A 19,004-nucleotide genomic window follows, 5' to 3' on the forward strand; every position below is an offset into this window, starting at 1 on the left:
CACAGTAATGCATTTCTGACATCTGGGTCCAAGTACTGACACTCTAGGACCTCGACACGTGGATCAGGGGTAACCAAGTGAGCTTAATCTTTATTAGTGAGCCTGGTTAACCCCTTCACCGTCACAGACGTGTAAGGGGTGGAATTTCTGGATGTTTGTAAACATGGTGAGCTGAGACCTGTTAGCAGTGGGATTTCCTGACATTTGTAAACATGGCGAGCTGAGATCTTAAGGGGTGGTATTTCCAGACGTTTGTAGACGTGGTGAGCTGAGATGTGTAAGGGGTGGAATTTCCGGACGTTTGTAAACATGGTGAGCTGAGACCTGTAAGCGGTGGGATTTCCAGACTAGAACTTATCTGATGACACTATGTGTTTAACAAGAGTTTGTCCAGCCAGAGTCGCTCTCTCTTTCCCATTCTCTTCTCTTTATTATTTCCTTGCTAAGGGTACAAATATAGGTGACCAGCGCATCAGAAACGAATTTCCCATTCTCTTCTCTTTATTATTTCCCTGCTAAGGGTACAAATATAGGTGACCAGCGCATCAGAAACGAATTGAATCCCTTTTCACAAGGTATATATCTCCGCTTGGACCACTCCACTCTATTGGGGTATTAGTACAGCATCCCTGGCAGGGGATAAGGGACTAGTACCTAGTGCTCACTGGGCTAAGGGTACAGAAAACCATATATGTGATTTAAAAAGAAGACGTCCTTCGAGATCAACTGATGTTGAAGGAGCAGTTCCTGCTAGCATTCCCACCTTTTTGTTTTAATCTATAGAAATCGGGGGGTCGTTAAAGCTGAACTGCATTCATTTCAACTCCTGGGACCCTCTGCTTTGCGAGATACTTACCGGAGATGATACTTACCGGAGATGGTGCCACTGTTACTTCTTGGAGGTTTCAAACCCCCTCGTCACGTGGGCCAATAGGAAGCCGCGACTGATGATGTTGATTTTAAACCTCTAGGAAGTACTGGTGACGCCTCTATTTTGTTTCAGATGGAGGGGATACCATCAGTGGCACTTTCCCCAGTAAGTATCTCAGGATGCAGGAGATCCCTGAGCTGAAATTATCGCGGTTCAACTTCAGAGACCCCCTGCTTCCTACACATGGAAAATAAAATCTAATTTATTTAACTGAGATACTGATCCTATATTTCTATTGATTCAGAGGAAGGCAAGAAATGGAATCAGACATGTGGTTGCGACCTTTTGATGCAGCCGCTCCGCCGCGGGAATCAGCCACCGGGCGTTTCGCCAACCGGGTAAGTTAACTTGTGGTATTAGCTGTTAGGTTAGGGGGTTAAGAATAGGGGATTTAGGGTAAGGGGTTAGGTTTTTAAGGTAGGGAATTAGGGTAAGTAATTAAGGTTTTAAGGGGAAGGGAATTGGGGTAAGGGGTTTTTGGGTAAATGGATAACGTTTTTAAGGTAGGGGTTAACGTTAGAATTAGGGGTTGAGATTGGTGTTTTTAGGGTAAGGCTTACCTTGGCAGCGAAACGTCCGGTGGAGAGAAGTCCCTGCGGCGAGGTGAGTGGCGGATAAATGCCGGCGCTGACTTTGTCGCGGCAAACCGGTCACGACCAAATGTCGTAAACTGGACACAAAAAAGGCCCAGTGAAACATTATACAACAACTGCAGTAATGGCAATCAGATTTCTCTGGATCAACATAATTCCTATTTTTATATATTTGTTATATCCCTGTATACCTTTCCTTTATTTAAAATAAATAAATAAGATACCTAACCTAGATACCATAGCTACATCTAAAGTTCCACATTTGGACTGTCCTTACAGTAGCTACTGGGAAAAGATAGTATAGTACATAGGGGTATAATGTGGCACAAGGAACACACAGGTAATGCACTCACATTTGTACAAAGTATACAGGCGTTGGAGACTTTGTACAAATATGAGTGCATTACCTGTGTGTTCCTTGTGCCACATTATACCCCTATGTACTATACTATTGTGTGCTCTCTTTCTTTTACTACATCCCCGGGAGGTACACTCAGAATGTATGGACACATCTAGCCCACCTGACATACAGCTCCAGCAATACCAGCATCAGAGGGCTTCCATTATCAAAGGGCTCTTGTCAGAGAGAGAAGGATCTCTGACACGTCTGTTACTATTCCATTTATTGTGAGTGAGACCGATTTAGAGACTATTGTTTGCACGTACATTCATTCATTTATTGGTCTGCACTATTATTTCTTCCACTTTTTTCCCCTGCATATTATCTCGAGATCTGAGCGCTCCTCCCACCTAGAAGACATCGCAAGAATTCTGGACCTGGACAGTCCTTTAAGGGTGTAGAGCTGCTGTTTATATTATTCACTTTTTTGGTGAATGATATTGTATTCACTATATTTATTTATATATTCTTTGAAGTTCACATTTACATATCACTTTAATAATTTATATCACTTTAATTAGTTCACTATTAGAAGCGCCCGGTATCATTTTTCTTTGTTGCATTTAGCATAGGGACCTGCTATTGAGGCTTGCCTTGACGTTGGTTAGCAGGCTTGTCATTATTTGATCAAAAGATGCAACCAAAAGTCTCCTTTGTCTTACAGACTTAGGTGTCACTATGTATATTTACTTCCCCATTTATTGTTAGCCCAATGGGAGAAGCGCAGGGATTCACTTTCTGTTTTTCAACATATGTATGGCCAATTTTTTTCGCCAGCAGCATGCTCCCTACATAGAGAAGCGCTGTGAATGAAAAAAAAAAATTAAAAAAAAATATGTATATACAGTATGTATATGTATATATGTATAGTTGTGTGAAAAAGAAAGTACACCCTCTTTGAATTCTATGGTTTTACATATCAGGATATAATAACAATCATCTGTTCCTTAGCAGGTCTTAAAATTAGGTAAATACAACCACTGATGAACAACAACACATGACATATTACAACGTGTCATGATTTATGTAACAAAAATAAAGCCAAAATGGAGGAGCAATGTGTGAAAAACTAAGGTCACCTTAGGATTCAATTATTTATTTATTTATTTATTTATAAAATATTTTACCAGGAAGTAATACATTGAGAGTTACCTCTCGTTTTCAAGTATGTCCTGGGCACAGAGTAAAACAAATAATACATGGTTACAAATACAGTTACATAAATGAACAGGGTATACATTATATACAAGACATTGCGTGCGCAGTTAAAGAAAATATATATTATGGGCGTATGAAACAGTTACAGACCAGATTAAAATGTGAGACAGCCTTAGATTTGAAAGAACTTAAACTGGTGGTGGATGTGAGAGTCTCTGGTAGGTTGTTCCAGTTTTGGGGTGCACGGTAGGAGAAGGAGGAACGTCCGGATACTTTGTTGAGCCTTGGGACCATGAACAGTCTTTTGGAGTCTGATCTCAGGTGATAAGTGCTGCAAGTGGTAGGGGTGAGCAGCTTGTTCAGATAGCTGGGTAGCTTGCCCATGAAGAATTTAAAGGCAAGACAGGAAAGGTGAACTTTGCGCCTAGACTCTAGTGATGACCAATCTAGTTCTTTGAGCATATCGCAGTGATGTGTGTTGTACTGTAGTTGCATTGGGGAACAAAACGACAAATTGAATTGTAGAGGGTGTCAAGTTTGCTAAGGTGGGTTTGAGGTGCCGAGCCATATACTATGTCTCCATAGTCAATAATTGGCATTAGCATCTGCTGTGCGATACGCTTTCTGACCAGGAGACTTAGGGAGGATTTGTTCCTGTAAAGTACCCCTAGTTTGGCATAGGTCTTGGTTGTCAGGGTATCAATGTGTATCCCGAATGTTAAGTGGGGGTCAAACCATAAGCCATATTTAAAACTAGTGACAGGGGTTAGGGTGGTGTTAGCGTTGGTTCTAATCAGGAGCTCAGTCACTGGAAGCTTTGCAAATTTAGTCTTGGTCCCAAATACCATTGTTACAGTCTTGTCAGTGTTTAAAAACAGTTTGTTTTGGAAATCCAGTTTTCGAGTCTCAAAAAGTCAGTATGTGTTGAAGGTCAGAGAGGCTATGGCTGTGTGCATATAGGATTGTGTCGTCTGCATACATGTGTATTGAGGCTTCCTTACAAGCTGTGGGAAGATCATTAATGAACACTGCGAAGAGTAGGGGCCCCAGAACAGAGCCTTGCGGGACACCACAGGTGATATCAAGGGGGTTGGAGTTAGAGCCTGAGATGGACACATGTTGGGATCTTCAGGTAGGACTGAAACCAGTTTAAAGCATGCTTCCCTATTCCAGAGCTCTGGAGTTTGTTAAGCAGGATAGCATGATCAACTGTGTCAAAAGCCTTTGCAAAATCTAGGAATACTGCACCAGTGAGTTGTCCCCGTTCCATTCCACACTGGATTTCATTGCAAACTTTTAGCAGGGTAGTTACGAGGGAGTGTTTGGGACGAAACCCAGATTGGAATTGGCTAGGGAAATTTGTCTTGGTATAGAAATCGCTTAATTGGAAGTGGACACATTTTTCCATGACTTTGGATACAATTGGGAGAAGTGAGATTGGCCTGTAGTTTGAGACAGTGTTTTTGTCCCCACTTTTGAAGATTGGGACAACTCTGGCAGTTTTCCAGGTCTTAGGGATATGGCCTGCAGACAGGATAGAGTTGACTATGGACGCAATTGGTTTGGCAATGGCTGGGGCACCAAGTCGTAGGAACCTAGATTGTAGTAAGTCAGGTCCACATTGGCTGCTTAGTTTTAGTTTGAGGAGCGCTTGTATAATCTCCTCTTCAGATACTGGACCAAATTGAAAATTGTGGGCAGTGTTGGGAGGGGGTGGGACTATAGGGGTACTCCCAGGATGAGATTCAGGTTTGTGGTTTGGGCTGCGTTTCGCTAATAAGTTAGTGGCACACCCCACAAAGTAATCATTGAATGCATTTGCAATGTCAGTGGGGTTTGTCAGAGTAATATCCCCCTTAGTGATATTACTTGGTTGTTGATGGTTAGGAGGCTGGAATATATTATTGATAACCTTCCAGAAGTTAGCTGGGTTTGATGTATTCTGGTGGAGATTGTCAGAGTAATATTGTGCTTTTGCATGCCTTGTTTGCCTTGTGCACATGTTCCGCATGCATCTGTAGGGATTGAGATCCTTGTTAGTGCCAGTTACTTTGTAGCTTTTCCACAAGGTATCCCTGAACTGGTAGAGTGTTATAAGGTCAGGTGTAACCCATGGAAGGTGGGCCCCCCGTACCCTTATTTTGCGTAGTGGAGCATGGGTATCGCAAAGTTTTAAGAACTCGGATTGGAAATAGTCGAGTGCAGAATCAGGGTCGGGAATTAAATCGATTCTGTGCCATGGGCAGTTGGTAAGGTCATCCAGAAACTGTTGTGGGTTAAAGTTTTTAAATGTTCTAGTGAGGAGAACTTTAGGGCTTGATTGGGGCGGTTTAATTTTCCTTACACAGTACACTGGCGACACACTTTATTCGAGCTTGGCTAGTCCCACGAATTCGGGTATACCCGGGTGTATTGAGGTTTGTGACTGTTTTCTGCCCGAGTACATTGAGTTATTTTCCAAGCAGGGATTGAAGCATTTTATTCCCGCTGGCTGCAATACTGCACAGTATATATATATAAACTGCATTACAATTCATGAATTTATGCCATCTGGTAGACACGCGAAGCATTGCAGCCTATTAAATCCTAATCATTATCATTTAACAGATCAGCCGCCCATCAGCCAGGCATGAACCCAGGCTGGGAAGGCAAATGCAACGGGGCTTGTCAGAGGTTAGGAGTGGCGCATTCCAGGTATCTGCCAGGTACATACCGGGTATTTACTCGAATAAAGTGTGTCGGTGCAGTACACTATTGCATGGTCACTGATAATGTCAGGAAGGATGCCAGAGGATTGGATTCTGCTGGGGTTTGAGGAGAGAATCCAGTCTAGCAAGGAATGGTTATGCGATTTCAGGTTTATCCGTGTGGGTTGGGAAATGAGTTGCGATAGGTTAAGTGACTTGAGTTGTATCTGGATTTTGTGGTTTTTAGGGTCAAGCCAATTGAAGTTGAAATCCCCAAGAACTAGCAGCTCACTCTTCTCATTCAGAGAGGAAATGGAGCCAAGAAATTGGGTGATATCAGTCAGGGATTGTAGAGGGGCTTGTTACGTCGGTGCTGCCCGCAGACCAGACCCGTCCCCTGTGCTGAGGTGGGACGTAGGGATACACGCACCCGCAGTAAAGGGAGCACGTCCGGAGTGTGGTGTTAGTGTTGCCAGGCCAGGTATAGTAATGAAGACAATACTTGCCGGTACCGGTAGTAGAGGAGGAGTAGTTATTGCCGTTGCCAGGATCAGGGATAGGAGAGTTGCGGATGATCGAAGGTATAAGCCATGTTACAGGGATGCCAGAAGTTACGAAGTCCAAGTAGAGCCGAAGTCGAGAGCCAGAGGGGGTAGTCGTCCAATCCGCGTCTATACCTGAGGAGTCACTGAGAGAGTAGTCAAATGCTTCCATACAGAGACTATGTCGAGCGACGAGTGATGGGAAGCACAGGCATAATAAAGCTGGGCAGGCCAATGGGAAAAGGGGGCAGGCCTGGAGGACTGCAAGGAGTCTTCCCTGATAGGAGGGAGGTGTTACAGCCCAGCTGAGTGTAATCCTTGATTTGCATGGAATTGTGTGATGCTTGGGGGCGACGCCTCACTGCAGGAGCAGTGGTTAAAAGTGTTCTGTTAGGGATGTGCTCTGTAAGCTGGGAATGCATGCACATAACGTCTGCGGCTGGCGTGCGTGTAGGTGTGCGTGCAGGAGGGCGTGGGCGCGCCCGGCGCTGAGCAGAGGAATCGCCGAGGGGAGTGATCCCGCGACGGCGGCAGGGGCGAGGAGCCGTGGAGGCCGGTAAGGCAGGATTGTTTTGTGTGTCCAGGGGCTCCCTGCGGAGAGGGAGTGCTCCGTGTGGGAAGCGAGGAGAACGCCGATTCCTGACAGGGCTTTAAGGGGTCTGTAGATGCCAGCAAGCAAGATTGGCTTAGAAAAGGGGAGGCAGATTTTGCCAACGAGAATTTCAAAAGAGGGTGGGCTTGGTGGGCAATTTAACAGTGTAAATTGTAAGGTGTCTGCAATATAAAATAACACCCCTCCTCCTCTCTTTTACCTATCTCTCCTAAAAAATGGAGTATCCCTGAATGGCGATATTTGCATCAGGGGTTTTAGGGGATAGCCATGTTTCTGTAAGAATGATGGCTTTGGGTTTATGCATAAGGCACCATGCCCTTAGTTCGTCCAGTTTGGGCAGCAGGCTCCAGATATTTATATGGGCGACAGATAGCCATTTTTGGAATTTAAAGGTGGAATTCTCAGGGGCATGGGACAGAGCTGAAATGGGAGGACCTGGGTTAGGTTCAATATCACCTGCTAAAGAGAGTAACAGTACGAATAGGAATTTGGGTAGTTGTTTGCAGGTTGTAAATTTGTGGTGTTTGCCATTAGAGTGAGCAGTGGTTGGTGTGCTGCTTTTTAGAGTTCTCCACAAACATTCAGTAGATAGTGCATGGCTTTTGAGTAGTCCAGGGTGAATGGTGATGTTGGGTGTGGGCCAGGATGGAGGAGTTTGTAGTGGATAGAGGGAGTAACATCTCCATGAGGAAAGGAGAAAGAAAAAAAGTTAAGATAAATAGCAGGTTCATGATGCCAGGGGTAGGCAGTGCTGCAAGGAGCTGTTGTGAACAAAGTGAGTGTGTGCAGACTAAACAGCAGGGGTGTGCCTGTTCCTTGTCAAATGTTTTGGTGCATTGCAATGCTAGAGTCAATTCAGGGTTTCAGTGTATTGTGCAGTCAGTTTTGGGAGAGGCTGCAGTGGAATAAGTTGTAAAGGGGTGGGGGGATAAAATATGCAGGTTAGCAAGAATGGGATCATAGTGTGATCTGAATAGCTTACCGTTTGTTGTCGTGAGTAAAAGAGTTTGCAGAAAGATGCAGTCCCCAGTCACCTCTAGTCAAACTATAGTCTAACTATAACTTGTCACTTAAAAGCTCACTTTAAATGGCTCACTATATCATGGCAATGCAGTAGCTTGTAGAACCACCTTTAGCAGCAATAACTTGAAGTAATCGTTTTCCGTATGACTTTATCAGTCTCTCACATCGTTGTGGAGGAATTTAAGCCCACTCTTCTTTACAACGTTGCTTCAGTTCATTGAGGTTTGTAGGCATTTGTTTATGCACAGCTCTCTTAAGGTCCAGCCACAGCATTTCAATTAGGTTGAGGTCTGGACCTTGACTGGGACATTGCAACACCTTGATTCTTTTCTTTTTCAGCCATTCTGTTGTAAATTTGCTGGTGTGCTTGGGATCATTGTCCTGTTGCATGACCCAATTTCTGCCAAGCTTTAGCTGTCGGACAGGTGGCCTCACATGTGACTCTAGAATACTTTGGTATACAGAGGAGTTCATGGTCGACTCAATGACTGCAAGGTTCCCAGGTCCTGTGGCTGTAAAACAAGCCCAAATCATCACCCCTCCACCACCGTGCTTGACAATTGGTATGAGGTGTTTGTGCTGATGTGCTGTGTTTGGTTTTCGCCAAACGTGGTGCTCTGCATTATGGCCAAACATCTCCATTTTGGTCTCGTTTGTCCAAAGGACATTGTTCCAGAAGTCTTGTGGTTTGTTCAGATGCAACTTTGCAAACCTAAGCCGTGCTGCCATGTTCTTTTTACAGAGAAGAGGCTTTTTCCTGGCAACCCTTCCAAACAAACCATACTTGTTGTTAGGAATCAGGGAACAACTCTCTCAAAGAGGGTTCCCCTCTTACCTTCTCCCGGATTGCAGCCCACAATCCCCCCCTGTGCACGCCACCGAGGAGGGCATCCTCTTCCTTCCACTGCCACCGCCACAACATGCGCGCACGCAGGGGGCTTCCTGGAGGCTTGTGGAGTGAAGCTCCACCCCCACCCGGGCCTTGCACTCTCTCCCCGCGCAGTGCACACGCCTGACGCGCGTACACCACTCCCAAGCCACGCGGCAAGCTCATAAGCTGTTCTCTCTCTCCCACAGCTGACAGACAGTCCCTGCCCATGCAGGGGTGGTGCCTCCGTCCCACCTTGCAGCCCTATTCATTCAGCCCTGGTACTTAGTTCCTACTCTCACCCCACACCTTGCTGAGCATAGTTCCTGGTGTTCCCACGTTCATGCCTTGCCTTGTCCTTAGTGCTTTCACCTTGCTCTCGTATTCTCTTCTGTGTACCGACCCGGCTTGACTTAGGACCCTCACTGGAAATCGACCCCGGCTTGCCTCCTGACCATCCGACTTCTCCAACTCTCGGCTTTCGGACACCGACAAACCACCCAGCTCCAACCCACGATCACGGCTCTCGGCACCGACCACTCTCCTGGTCTTCCCTACTGTCCAGCAAGTATCTGGTCTAATGCTATGTCTTCCGTTCAGACCCGGCTACGCTTACGATCCACCTTCCAGGTGTGCCTCCGCAGCTGCTGTTGCGGGTTTTATCCTTCCCACCTCAGTTCCTGGGTCCCTCCTTGTTCGTGGTGAGCGCAAGCGTTACATTATGCTCAGCCCCATGAACATGGACCCTGGTGAGGCAGAACAATCCAGTGCCATGGGCCGACTCTACCGAGTGGAGGTGCAACTCCTCTCCTTGTCTTAAGAATGACTCTGTCCCAGCACCCCCCATGGCTCCGATGCCACGGCGGCAGCAGTTCCGCTCCCTTCAGACCTTCCCACTGCCTCTGAGCTGCACCTGCCTACTCCTAACCGCTATACAGGGGATCCCCACGAGTGCAGGGGGTTCCTTAACCAGTGTGAGATCCAGTTCGAATTAACCCCGTCACGCTTTCCCTCTGCACGCTCAAGGGTTGCCTACGTCATCGCTCTGCTGACTGGTGACACACTGGCCTGGGCGTCCCCCATCTGGGAACAGAGACCCGAAATCATGCATGATTATCCCCGCTTCCTCCGAGAGTTCAAGCAGGTATTCGATACGCCTGGTTGCAAGATCACGGCGGCTTTGTCTCTTTTTCATCTCTCTCAAGGTGGTCGGTCTGTCGCCCGGTATGCCCTGGAGTTCCGGACCATCGCGGCCGAGACCGCCTGGAACAACGACGCCCTCTCCGCAGCCTTCTGGCAGGGACTGTCCGAACCCATCAAGGACCAGTTGGCAACTCAAGAGAGGCTCACTAGGTTGGAGGACCTTATTGCACTGTGCATCCGCGTGGACCAGTGTCTCCAGGAGAGAAGAGTCGAACACTCGCTCCCTCATTCCAGCCCTTCCCGGGCTACCAGCCGCAGTCTTGTTCCCTTCGTTCTCCAACTTCTAGATGAACCAGAACCTATGCTGCTCGGAAGTCACCAGCTCTCCGCCTCTGAGAGACAGCGCCGACGTGATGGTGGTCTGTGTCACTACTGCGGTCATCCCGGTCATCTGCTGGCAAGCTGTCCCCTGTGGCCGGGAAACACCAAAGCCCCATGAGGTACGAGGGGGTCACATTGGGTACCATTTCTCCTTCCCCTCCTTCTCTGGAATAACTCCCCACTCGGGTAATGCTGCCAGTTTTCCTTGGCAGGGACAACTTCCAGATCTCCACTTCCGCATTCATCGATTCCGGGTCTGGAGGAAATTTTATTGATCAGGACTTCGCCACCAAGAACAATATTCCACTCCAATCCAAAGCCATGCCCATTGGGTTGGAAGCTATTGACGGACGCCCACTCCAACTGGCCTTCATCTCGTTGGAGACTTGCACACTATCCTTCACCATGGAGGACGGTTACCAGGAGGAGATCGTCTTGGACGTGATCCATACCCCATCGGTGGAGGTGATACTGGGGCTTCCTTGGTTGCATCTGCACAACCCACAGCTAGATTGGACCAACAAGGGACCCGTACGATGGAGTACTCTGTGTCTCAAGACTTGTCACTCTCCAAAACAGATGATAGCCGGAGTGGAATTACACGCGGAGGACAAAACCTCTATTCCAGTGGTCTACAGGGACTTCATGGATGACTTTGACAAAGTACGTTCGGAGGTGCTTCCGCCCCATAGATCCTTTGACTGTTCCATTGACCTTCTGCCTGGTGCGGTTCGGCCCAAAAGCCGTTCGTACCCTCTTTCCATGCCCGAGACCAAGGCCATGTCCGAATATATCCAGGAAAATCTGAAGAGAGGGTTCATCCGGAATTCTTCCTCTCCAGCTGGCGCCGGGTTCTTCTTTGCCAAAAAAAAGACGGGTCCCTTCGCCCCTGTATCGACTACATGGGTCTTAATAAGATTACGCTCAAGAACCGTTACCCCCTACCGCTCATTGCTGAACTTTTTGACCACCTACAGGGGGCAGCAATCTTCTCCAAACTTGATCTTCGTGGAGCTTACAATCTCATCCGCATTCGTCAGGGCGATGAGTGGAAGACTGCCTTCAATACCCAGGATGGGCACTATGAATATCTGGTCATGCCCTTTGGCCTCTGCAATGCCCCGGCAGCCTTCCAGGAGTTTGTTAATGAGATCTTTCGCGATCTTCGCAACAGCTTCGTCATCGTGTACCTTCGATGACATCCTCATCTTTTCCAAGTCCCTCTCTGACCACATTCAGCACACCAAGCTAGTCTTGTCGCGTCTTCGAGAGAACCGTTTGTACGCCAAGTTGGAGAAATGTTCATTTCATCAATCTTCCATTTCCTTTCTGGGATACATAATTTCTAGTACTGGATTTTCTATGGACCCAGCCAAGCTCAAGGCCATGCTAGAGTGGCCACAACCCACGTCTCTGATGGCCATACAGCAGTTTCTGTGGTTTGCGAACTATCCTATTTCCTCGATTCTAAGATGCCATCGATTCTAAGACGCACTCTTGATTTAATAAAAAAAAATTGGGGGAAAAAAAACACTATACTAAATGTGCAGAATTTTTTTTCTGGGGGGACTGAGAGGGGAGAGAGGGAGGGGGGGGAGAGAGAGAGGGGGGGGGGAGAGAGAGGGAGGGGGGGAGAGAGAGAGGGAGGGGGGGAGAGAGAGAGGGAGGGGGGGAGAGAGAGAGGGAGGGGGGGAGAGAAAGGGAGGGGGGGAGAGAGAGAGAGAGGGAGGGGGGGAGAGAAAGGGAGGGGGGGAGAGGGGGGGGAGAGAGGGAAGGGGGGGGGAGAGAGGGAAGGGGGGGGGGAGAGAGAGGGAAGGGGGGGGGGAGAGAGAGGGAAGGGGGGGGAGAGAGAGGGAAGGGGGGGGGGGAGAGAGGGAAGGGGGGGGGAGAGAGAGGGAAGGGGGGGGGGGAGAGAGAGGGAAGGGGGGGGGAGAGAGAGGGAAGGGGGGGGGAGAGAGAGGGAAGGGGGGGGGGAGAGGGAAGGGGGGGGGGAGAGAGAGAGGGAGGGAAGGGGGGGGAGAGAGAGAGGGAGGGAAGGGGGGGGAGAGAGAGAGGGAGGGAAGGGGGGCGAGAGAGAGAGGGAAGAGAGAGATGGAAGGGGGGAGAGAGAGAGGGAAGGGGGGGAGAGAGAGAGGGAAGTGTGGGAAAAAGAGAGGGGAGGGGTAGAGATGAGGGGGGGAGAGAGGGGGAGGGGGGGGAGGGGGGAGAATTGGGGGGAGGAGGGAGAGAGATAGGGGGGAGAGGGAGAGAATGAAAGGACACACAGAGATAGACACACAGAGATAGACACACAGACACCTCCTTCTGCACGTGATTTGACAGGGGGGAGGAGGGGGGCTGCTGTGTCTGGCTGCTGTGAAGACAGAGCCCTGTCCCTGGTATCTCCACTGAACTCTGCACCTCATGGAGGGGTTGGGGGGGGAGGAGTGATCTCTATGCACGGAGGGGTGGGGGGTCTGTGATTGTAGCTATGCTGTTTGCAGAACACAGACCGGCTGCATCTCCAGCATATCTCTCTGCACGAGGGGGAGGAGGGGGGCCCGTGATCGCAAACATTTTTGCTGCACACAGAAAACTGACAGGCATCTCCAGCAGCGCCCCTGGCTGTTTTTTTTTTCTTCCAGTGCATCGATTGTTAGACCCAGACCTATTTCAGCCACGTGAGAAAGGAAAAAAACCTGCGTCTTACAATCGAGGAAATACAGTATTACCGCAAGTTCATCAAGAACTTTTCGTCCATGGTGGCTCCCATCACCGCTCTGACTAAGAAGGGAGCTAATACAGCAGCCTGGTCACCTGCGGCCCTTGAAGCCTTTGAGTCCCTTAAAGTCTTTTGCTTCCGTCCCCATCTTGCGTCACCCAGACCCCAGGTTTGCCTTTACCTTGGAGGTAGACACATCTGATATCGGCGCAGGCGCAATTCTCTCACAAAGGCAGTCCCCACAGGCCAAACTCCACCCCTGCGGGTTCTTTTCGGAAAAAAAATCTTCAGCAGAACAAAATAAGATGTCGGTAATAGGGAGCTCCTGGACATCAAGCTCACTCTACAGGAATGGAGACATCTTTTGGAGGGAATGGAGACCCCCATTTCAATCCTCACCGACCATAAGAATCTTCTATATATTAAGAGCGCACGCCGTCTAGGAGCCCGTCAGGCTCGATGGTCCCTTTTCTTCTCGAGGTTCAACTATCTCATCTCCTACATCCCCGGGTCAAAGAACCAAAAAGCGGACGCACTGTCACAGCAATTCCTTTTCGAGGACAAGTCGGAAGACGTCGCCAAGATGATCCTTCCCCCCAAGTACGTAATTTCGGCCAACTCCTTCGATATCCTGGATCATGTTCTGGCAGCACAAACTAACCTTCCGAGAGGCCGTGAGGTGCCGGTTGGTCGTCTATACGCGGCTCCGCGGTTTGTAAGGAAAATTCTAGAGTGGGGTCACTCATCAAAGTCAGCCGGTCATCCAGGTACCAGTAGAACCTCCGACCTCATTAGCCATACCTTCTGGTGGCCTACCATGTTGAAAGGTATCATGGAATTCGTTAAAGCCTGTCCAACCTGCACCCAGGTCAAGACAATTCGTAACAAGCCTCAGGGCCTTCTGCGACCACCTGTCAGTACCAGAACGTCCTTGGAGTCACCTCTCTATAGATTTTATTGTGGAGCTCCCTGCCTCTAAGGGGATGAATACCATTTTAGTGGTCGTGGATAGGTTCTCCAAGCAGATCCATTTCATCCCTCTCAAAGGGTAGTCCAATTCCACTATCTTGGCAGACCTATTCATCAAGGAGGTATTCCGCATTCATGGGGTCCCACTCTCCATCGTATCCGACCGTGGGACACAATTTATTTCTAAATTCTGGCGGGCTTTCGCCCTAAGGATGGATATCACTCTCCACTTCTCTTCCAGGTACCATCCGCAGACTAATGGGCAAACGGAGAGGACAAACCAAACGTTGGAGCAATACCTTCGGTGCTTTGTCACGGACAGCCAGGATGATTGGGTAGATCTACTCCCATGGACAGAGTTTGCGCATAACTTTCTTAAGAACAGTTCCACACAGGAATCTCCCTTTTTCATAAACTACGGGTTCCATCCGGTCTGGCTTCCCATTTCTTCAGTCCCTTCCGGGGTCCCGGCGGCAGATGACCAAATTAAAGATCTGCAGGGATCCTGGAGGAAGATCCAGGAGGCACTGGTGAAGGCAACCCACAGACAAAAGGCAAAGGCAGACCGCCACGGTCGGTTGGCACCTGTCTTCAAGCCAGGAGACAAAGTCTGGCTCTCGTCCAGGAACATTAAACTAAAGACCCCTAGCCCCAAACTGGCCCCCAGGTACCTGGGCCCGTTTTCAGTGGTGGAACAAGTTAACCCTGTGGCATACCGTCTGCAGCTCTCCTCATCCATGAGAATACTCTCAGTTTTCCATATTTCCCTTCTAAAACCTGTGTCCCAAAGCCCGCGGTTCCACAACACACCAGCATCTCCTAAACCAGTGAGGGTTCAAGGTCAGGAGGAGTTTGAAATCCAATCTATTCTCGACTCCAGGAAGACAAGGGGATTGGTTCAGTATCAGGTCCAATGGAGGGGCTTTGGACCAGAGTAAAGGTCCAGGGTACCACACCATCAAATACATGCCCCCAGACTACTGAGACTCTTTCATGCCAAGCACCCCGACAAGCAATTTTGGAGTCATCCTGAGGCCGCTCCTATAAGGGGGGGGGGGTTCTGTAAGGAATCGGGTGTGATGGCGAGGAAAGTGTTAATACCTGATTTGCCATGCATTACTGTTGTTGCCCTGTCCCCGCCATTTTTATTCCCCATGTGCAGGCCATTCCCTGTCTGCGAGGGTAAAAGACAAGATGCGTTGCTTGCCATACCCTCTAACCAACACATGTTAGAAGATCTTAAATGTAAGGCAGGAGGTATTTTTTTGTAAGTCCAAGCAGGAATTACTTGGACATCCAGCTGTGATATGGGTGAATGAGCTTCGGTATTTTTATGACCAAGCCTCAAAGGGCGGTAATTATTTTTATGATGGAGCCTCAAAAGGCTCCCACAGATTGGTCTGAGATGTAACTCTTGGGTTTTTTGCAATTTCTTTGAGCATCTGACCTTGGGGTGAATTTGCTGGGACGTCTACTCCTGGGAAGATTGGCAACTGTCTTGAATGTTTTCCACTTTTGAATAATCTTTCTCACTGTAGAATGATGGACTTTAAATTGTTTGGAAATGGCCTTATAATCCTTCCCAGATTGATGGGCAGAACAATTGCTTCTCTAAGATCATTGCTGATGTCTTTCTTCCTTGGCATTGTGTTAACACACACCTGAAGGCTCCAGACCAGCAAACTGCTAAAACTTCGGCTTTTATACAGGTGGTCACACTTGCTGATGATCAGTTAATCAATGGCATTTGAATAGCAGCACCTGTCTGCTACTTAGCATCTTAATTCCTATGGAAGCAGTAAGGGTGTACTTAGTTTTTCACACATAGCTTCTTCATTTTGGCTTTGTTTGTTAAATAAATCATGACACGGTGTAATATGTCATGTGTTGTTGTTCATCTGAGGTTGTATTTACCTAATTTTTAGACCTGCTAAGGAACAGATGATTGCTATTGTGACAAGTGCGAAAAAAGGGGGGGGGGTGAGGCGCTTCTAATAGAGGTGCAGTGATATAAAACCTTAAAAAGTGCTTAATACATGAATAATATGAGTGAATATAGTAAATGAATTGGTAAACCAGTAAACTTTGCAGCTTAACCCTTAAGGAGAAGATCCAATTCCTCCTTTTGTTGATTGCAGAAAGAAACTTGTGGGAAGCGCAGATGTCACCGTATATATATATACTTAGGGTGACCAGATTTTGAAAATGAAAAACCGGGACACACAATTATATTATTATTTATTTAATTTTTTTTTTTTTTTTTACATTAACAGTTTATTTATTGTATTACACTTATACTTTACTACCATTATTCCTTGGTGCGTGTGTGTGTGTGTGTGTGTGTGTGTGTGTGTGTGTGTGTGTGTGTGTGTGTGTGTGTGTGTGTGTGTGTGTGTGTGTGTGTGTGTCAGATGGCCTCACTAAATCGAACAAAAAAAAAAGCCAGATGTGAATGACTTTCTGAACCCATTAACCAGTGTCAGGACGTCCCCTCTTCACAATTTCTAAAGCAGCAATCCCGCCTGGGATCTTACCTGATCCGCAGTCCCTCAGGGTACTATACTGGAGGGGAGGTGTTCCCTACCTGTCTTCCGATGTCTCCCGCGTGAAACTTGAGTCAGATCTGGAAGAAAGCAGGATAGATTATTTTGGTGTAGGTATACGGCAGTTAAGATAAGACAGAAAGAGTGGGTGACAGACTGAGTGAGTGAGACAGAGAGAGACAGAGACAGAGACAGACACAGAGAGACAGAGACAGACACAGAGAGAGAGAGAGAGACAGACAGAGAGAGAGAGACAGACAGAGGCAGAGAGACAGTGAGAGACAGAGAGACAGGAGGACAGGACAGAGAGACTGGAGGACAGGACAGAGAGACTGGAGGACAGGACAGAGAGACAGGAGGACAGGACAGAGAGACAGGAGGACAGGACAGAGAGACAGGAGGACAGGACAGAGAGACAGGAGGACAGGACTGCCTGACATTTGGGTAGACTGCCTGACACTTGGGTGGGTATACTGCCTGACACTTGGGTTGACTGCCTGACACTTGGGTGGGTGGGTGGTTGACTGCCTGACACTTGGGTGGGTGGGTGGGAGACTGCCTGACACTTGGGTGGGTGGCTGGGATGACTGCCTGACACTTGGGTGGGTGGGATGACTGCCTGACACTTAGGGTTGGGAGACTGCCTGACACTTTGACTGCCTGACACTTGGGTGTGTGGGTGTTAGACTGCCTGACACTTGGGTGGGTGGTAGACTGCCTGACACTTGGGTGGGTGGAAGACTGCCTGACACTTGGGTGGGTGGGTGGTTCGACTGCCTGACACTTGGGTGGGTAGGTGGGAGACTGCCTGACACTTGGGTAGACTGCCTGACACTTTGACTGCCTGACACGTGGGTGGGTTGACACGTTAGACTGCCTGACACTTGAGTGGGTGGGTGGGAGACTGCCTGACACGTGGGTGGGTGACTGACTGACACGTGGGTGGGTGACACGTTTGACTGACACGTGGGTGTGTGGGTTGGTGTCTGTATACATTCTGTCACTGACACACACAGACACTGGGAGGGGGGCAGTCACACACACACACACACAGAATGGGAGGGGGGCAGACACACACACACACAGAATGGGAGGGGGGCAGACACACACACACACACACACACAGAATGGGAGGGGGGCAGGCACACACACACTGGGAGGGGGCACACACACACACACACTGGGAGAGGGACATCACACAGTGGGAGGGGGCAGACACACACAGACACACAGACTGGGAGGGGGCAGTGACACATACAGACTGGGAGGGGGGCAGTCACACAAACACTGGGAGGGGGCACTCACACACACACACAAACTGGGAGAGGGGGCAATCACACACACACACACACACACACTGGGAGAGGGGGCAGTCACACACACACACTGGGAGGGGGGGCAGTCACACACACACACTGGGAGGGGGGGCAGTCACACACACACACTGGGAGGGGGGGCAGTCACACACACACTGGGAGGGGGGGGGCAGTCACACACACACACTGGGAGGGGGGGCAGTCACCCACACACACTGGGAGGGGGGGCAGTCTCACACACACACACTGGGAGGGGGGGCAGTCACACACACACACACACACTGGGAGGGGGCAGACACAAACACAGACTGGGAGGGGGCAGTCACACACACACTGGGAGGGGGCAGTCACACACACACTGGCAGGGGGGCAGACACACACACAGAATGGGAGGGGGCAGACACACACACACACACACTGGGAGGGGGCACACACACACTGGGAGAGGGGCATCACACAGTGGGAGGGGGCAGACAGACACACACACAGACACACAGACTGGGAGGGGGGCAGTCACACAAACACTGGGAGGGGGCAGTCACACACACACACACACACACACTGGGAGGGGGCAGTCACACACACACAGACTGGGAGGGAGGGCAGTCACACACACACAGACTGGGAGGGGGGCAGCCCCACACACACACTGGGAGGGGGGGCAGTCACACACACACAGACTGGGAGGGGGGGCAGTCACACACACACAGACTGGGAGGGGGGCAGCCCCACACACACACAGACTGGCAGGGGGTGGCAGTCCCACACACACAGACTGGGAGGGGGTGGCAGTCCCACACACACAGACTGGGAGGGGGGCAGTCCCACACACACACACACACACACACAGACTGGGAGGGGTGGCAGTCACACACACACACACACAGACTGGGAGGGGTGGCAGTCACACACACACACACACACACAGACTGGGAGGGGTGGCAGTCACACACACACACACAGACTGGGAGGGGGGCAGTCACACACACACACAGACTGGGAGGGGGGTAGTCACACACACACAGACTGGGAGGGGGGCAGTCACACACACACAGACTGGGAGGGGGGGGCAATCACACACACACAGACTGGGAGGGGGGCAGTCACACACACACAGACTGGGAGGGGGGGGGCAA

At 49.3% G+C, this 19,004-nt stretch overlaps 1 protein-coding gene across 1 annotated transcript in view; it reads left to right on the forward strand.

Moving 5' to 3' along the window:
- Nucleotides 1–19,004, forward strand: part of LOC142470136 (uncharacterized) — a 59,799-nt gene that overhangs the window by 31,438 nt on the left and 9,357 nt on the right. The window contains exon 2 of the mRNA XM_075577091.1: nucleotides 1,176–1,269. Within this exon, the coding sequence (XP_075433206.1) occupies nucleotides 1,176–1,269 (94 nt within the window). The remainder of the gene's footprint in view (nucleotides 1–1,175; nucleotides 1,270–19,004) is intronic.

This window comes from Ascaphus truei, chromosome 19, assembly GCF_040206685.1.
Source record: "Ascaphus truei isolate aAscTru1 chromosome 19, aAscTru1.hap1, whole genome shotgun sequence".
In the NCBI taxonomy this organism is placed as follows: domain Eukaryota; kingdom Metazoa; phylum Chordata; class Amphibia; order Anura; family Ascaphidae; genus Ascaphus; species Ascaphus truei.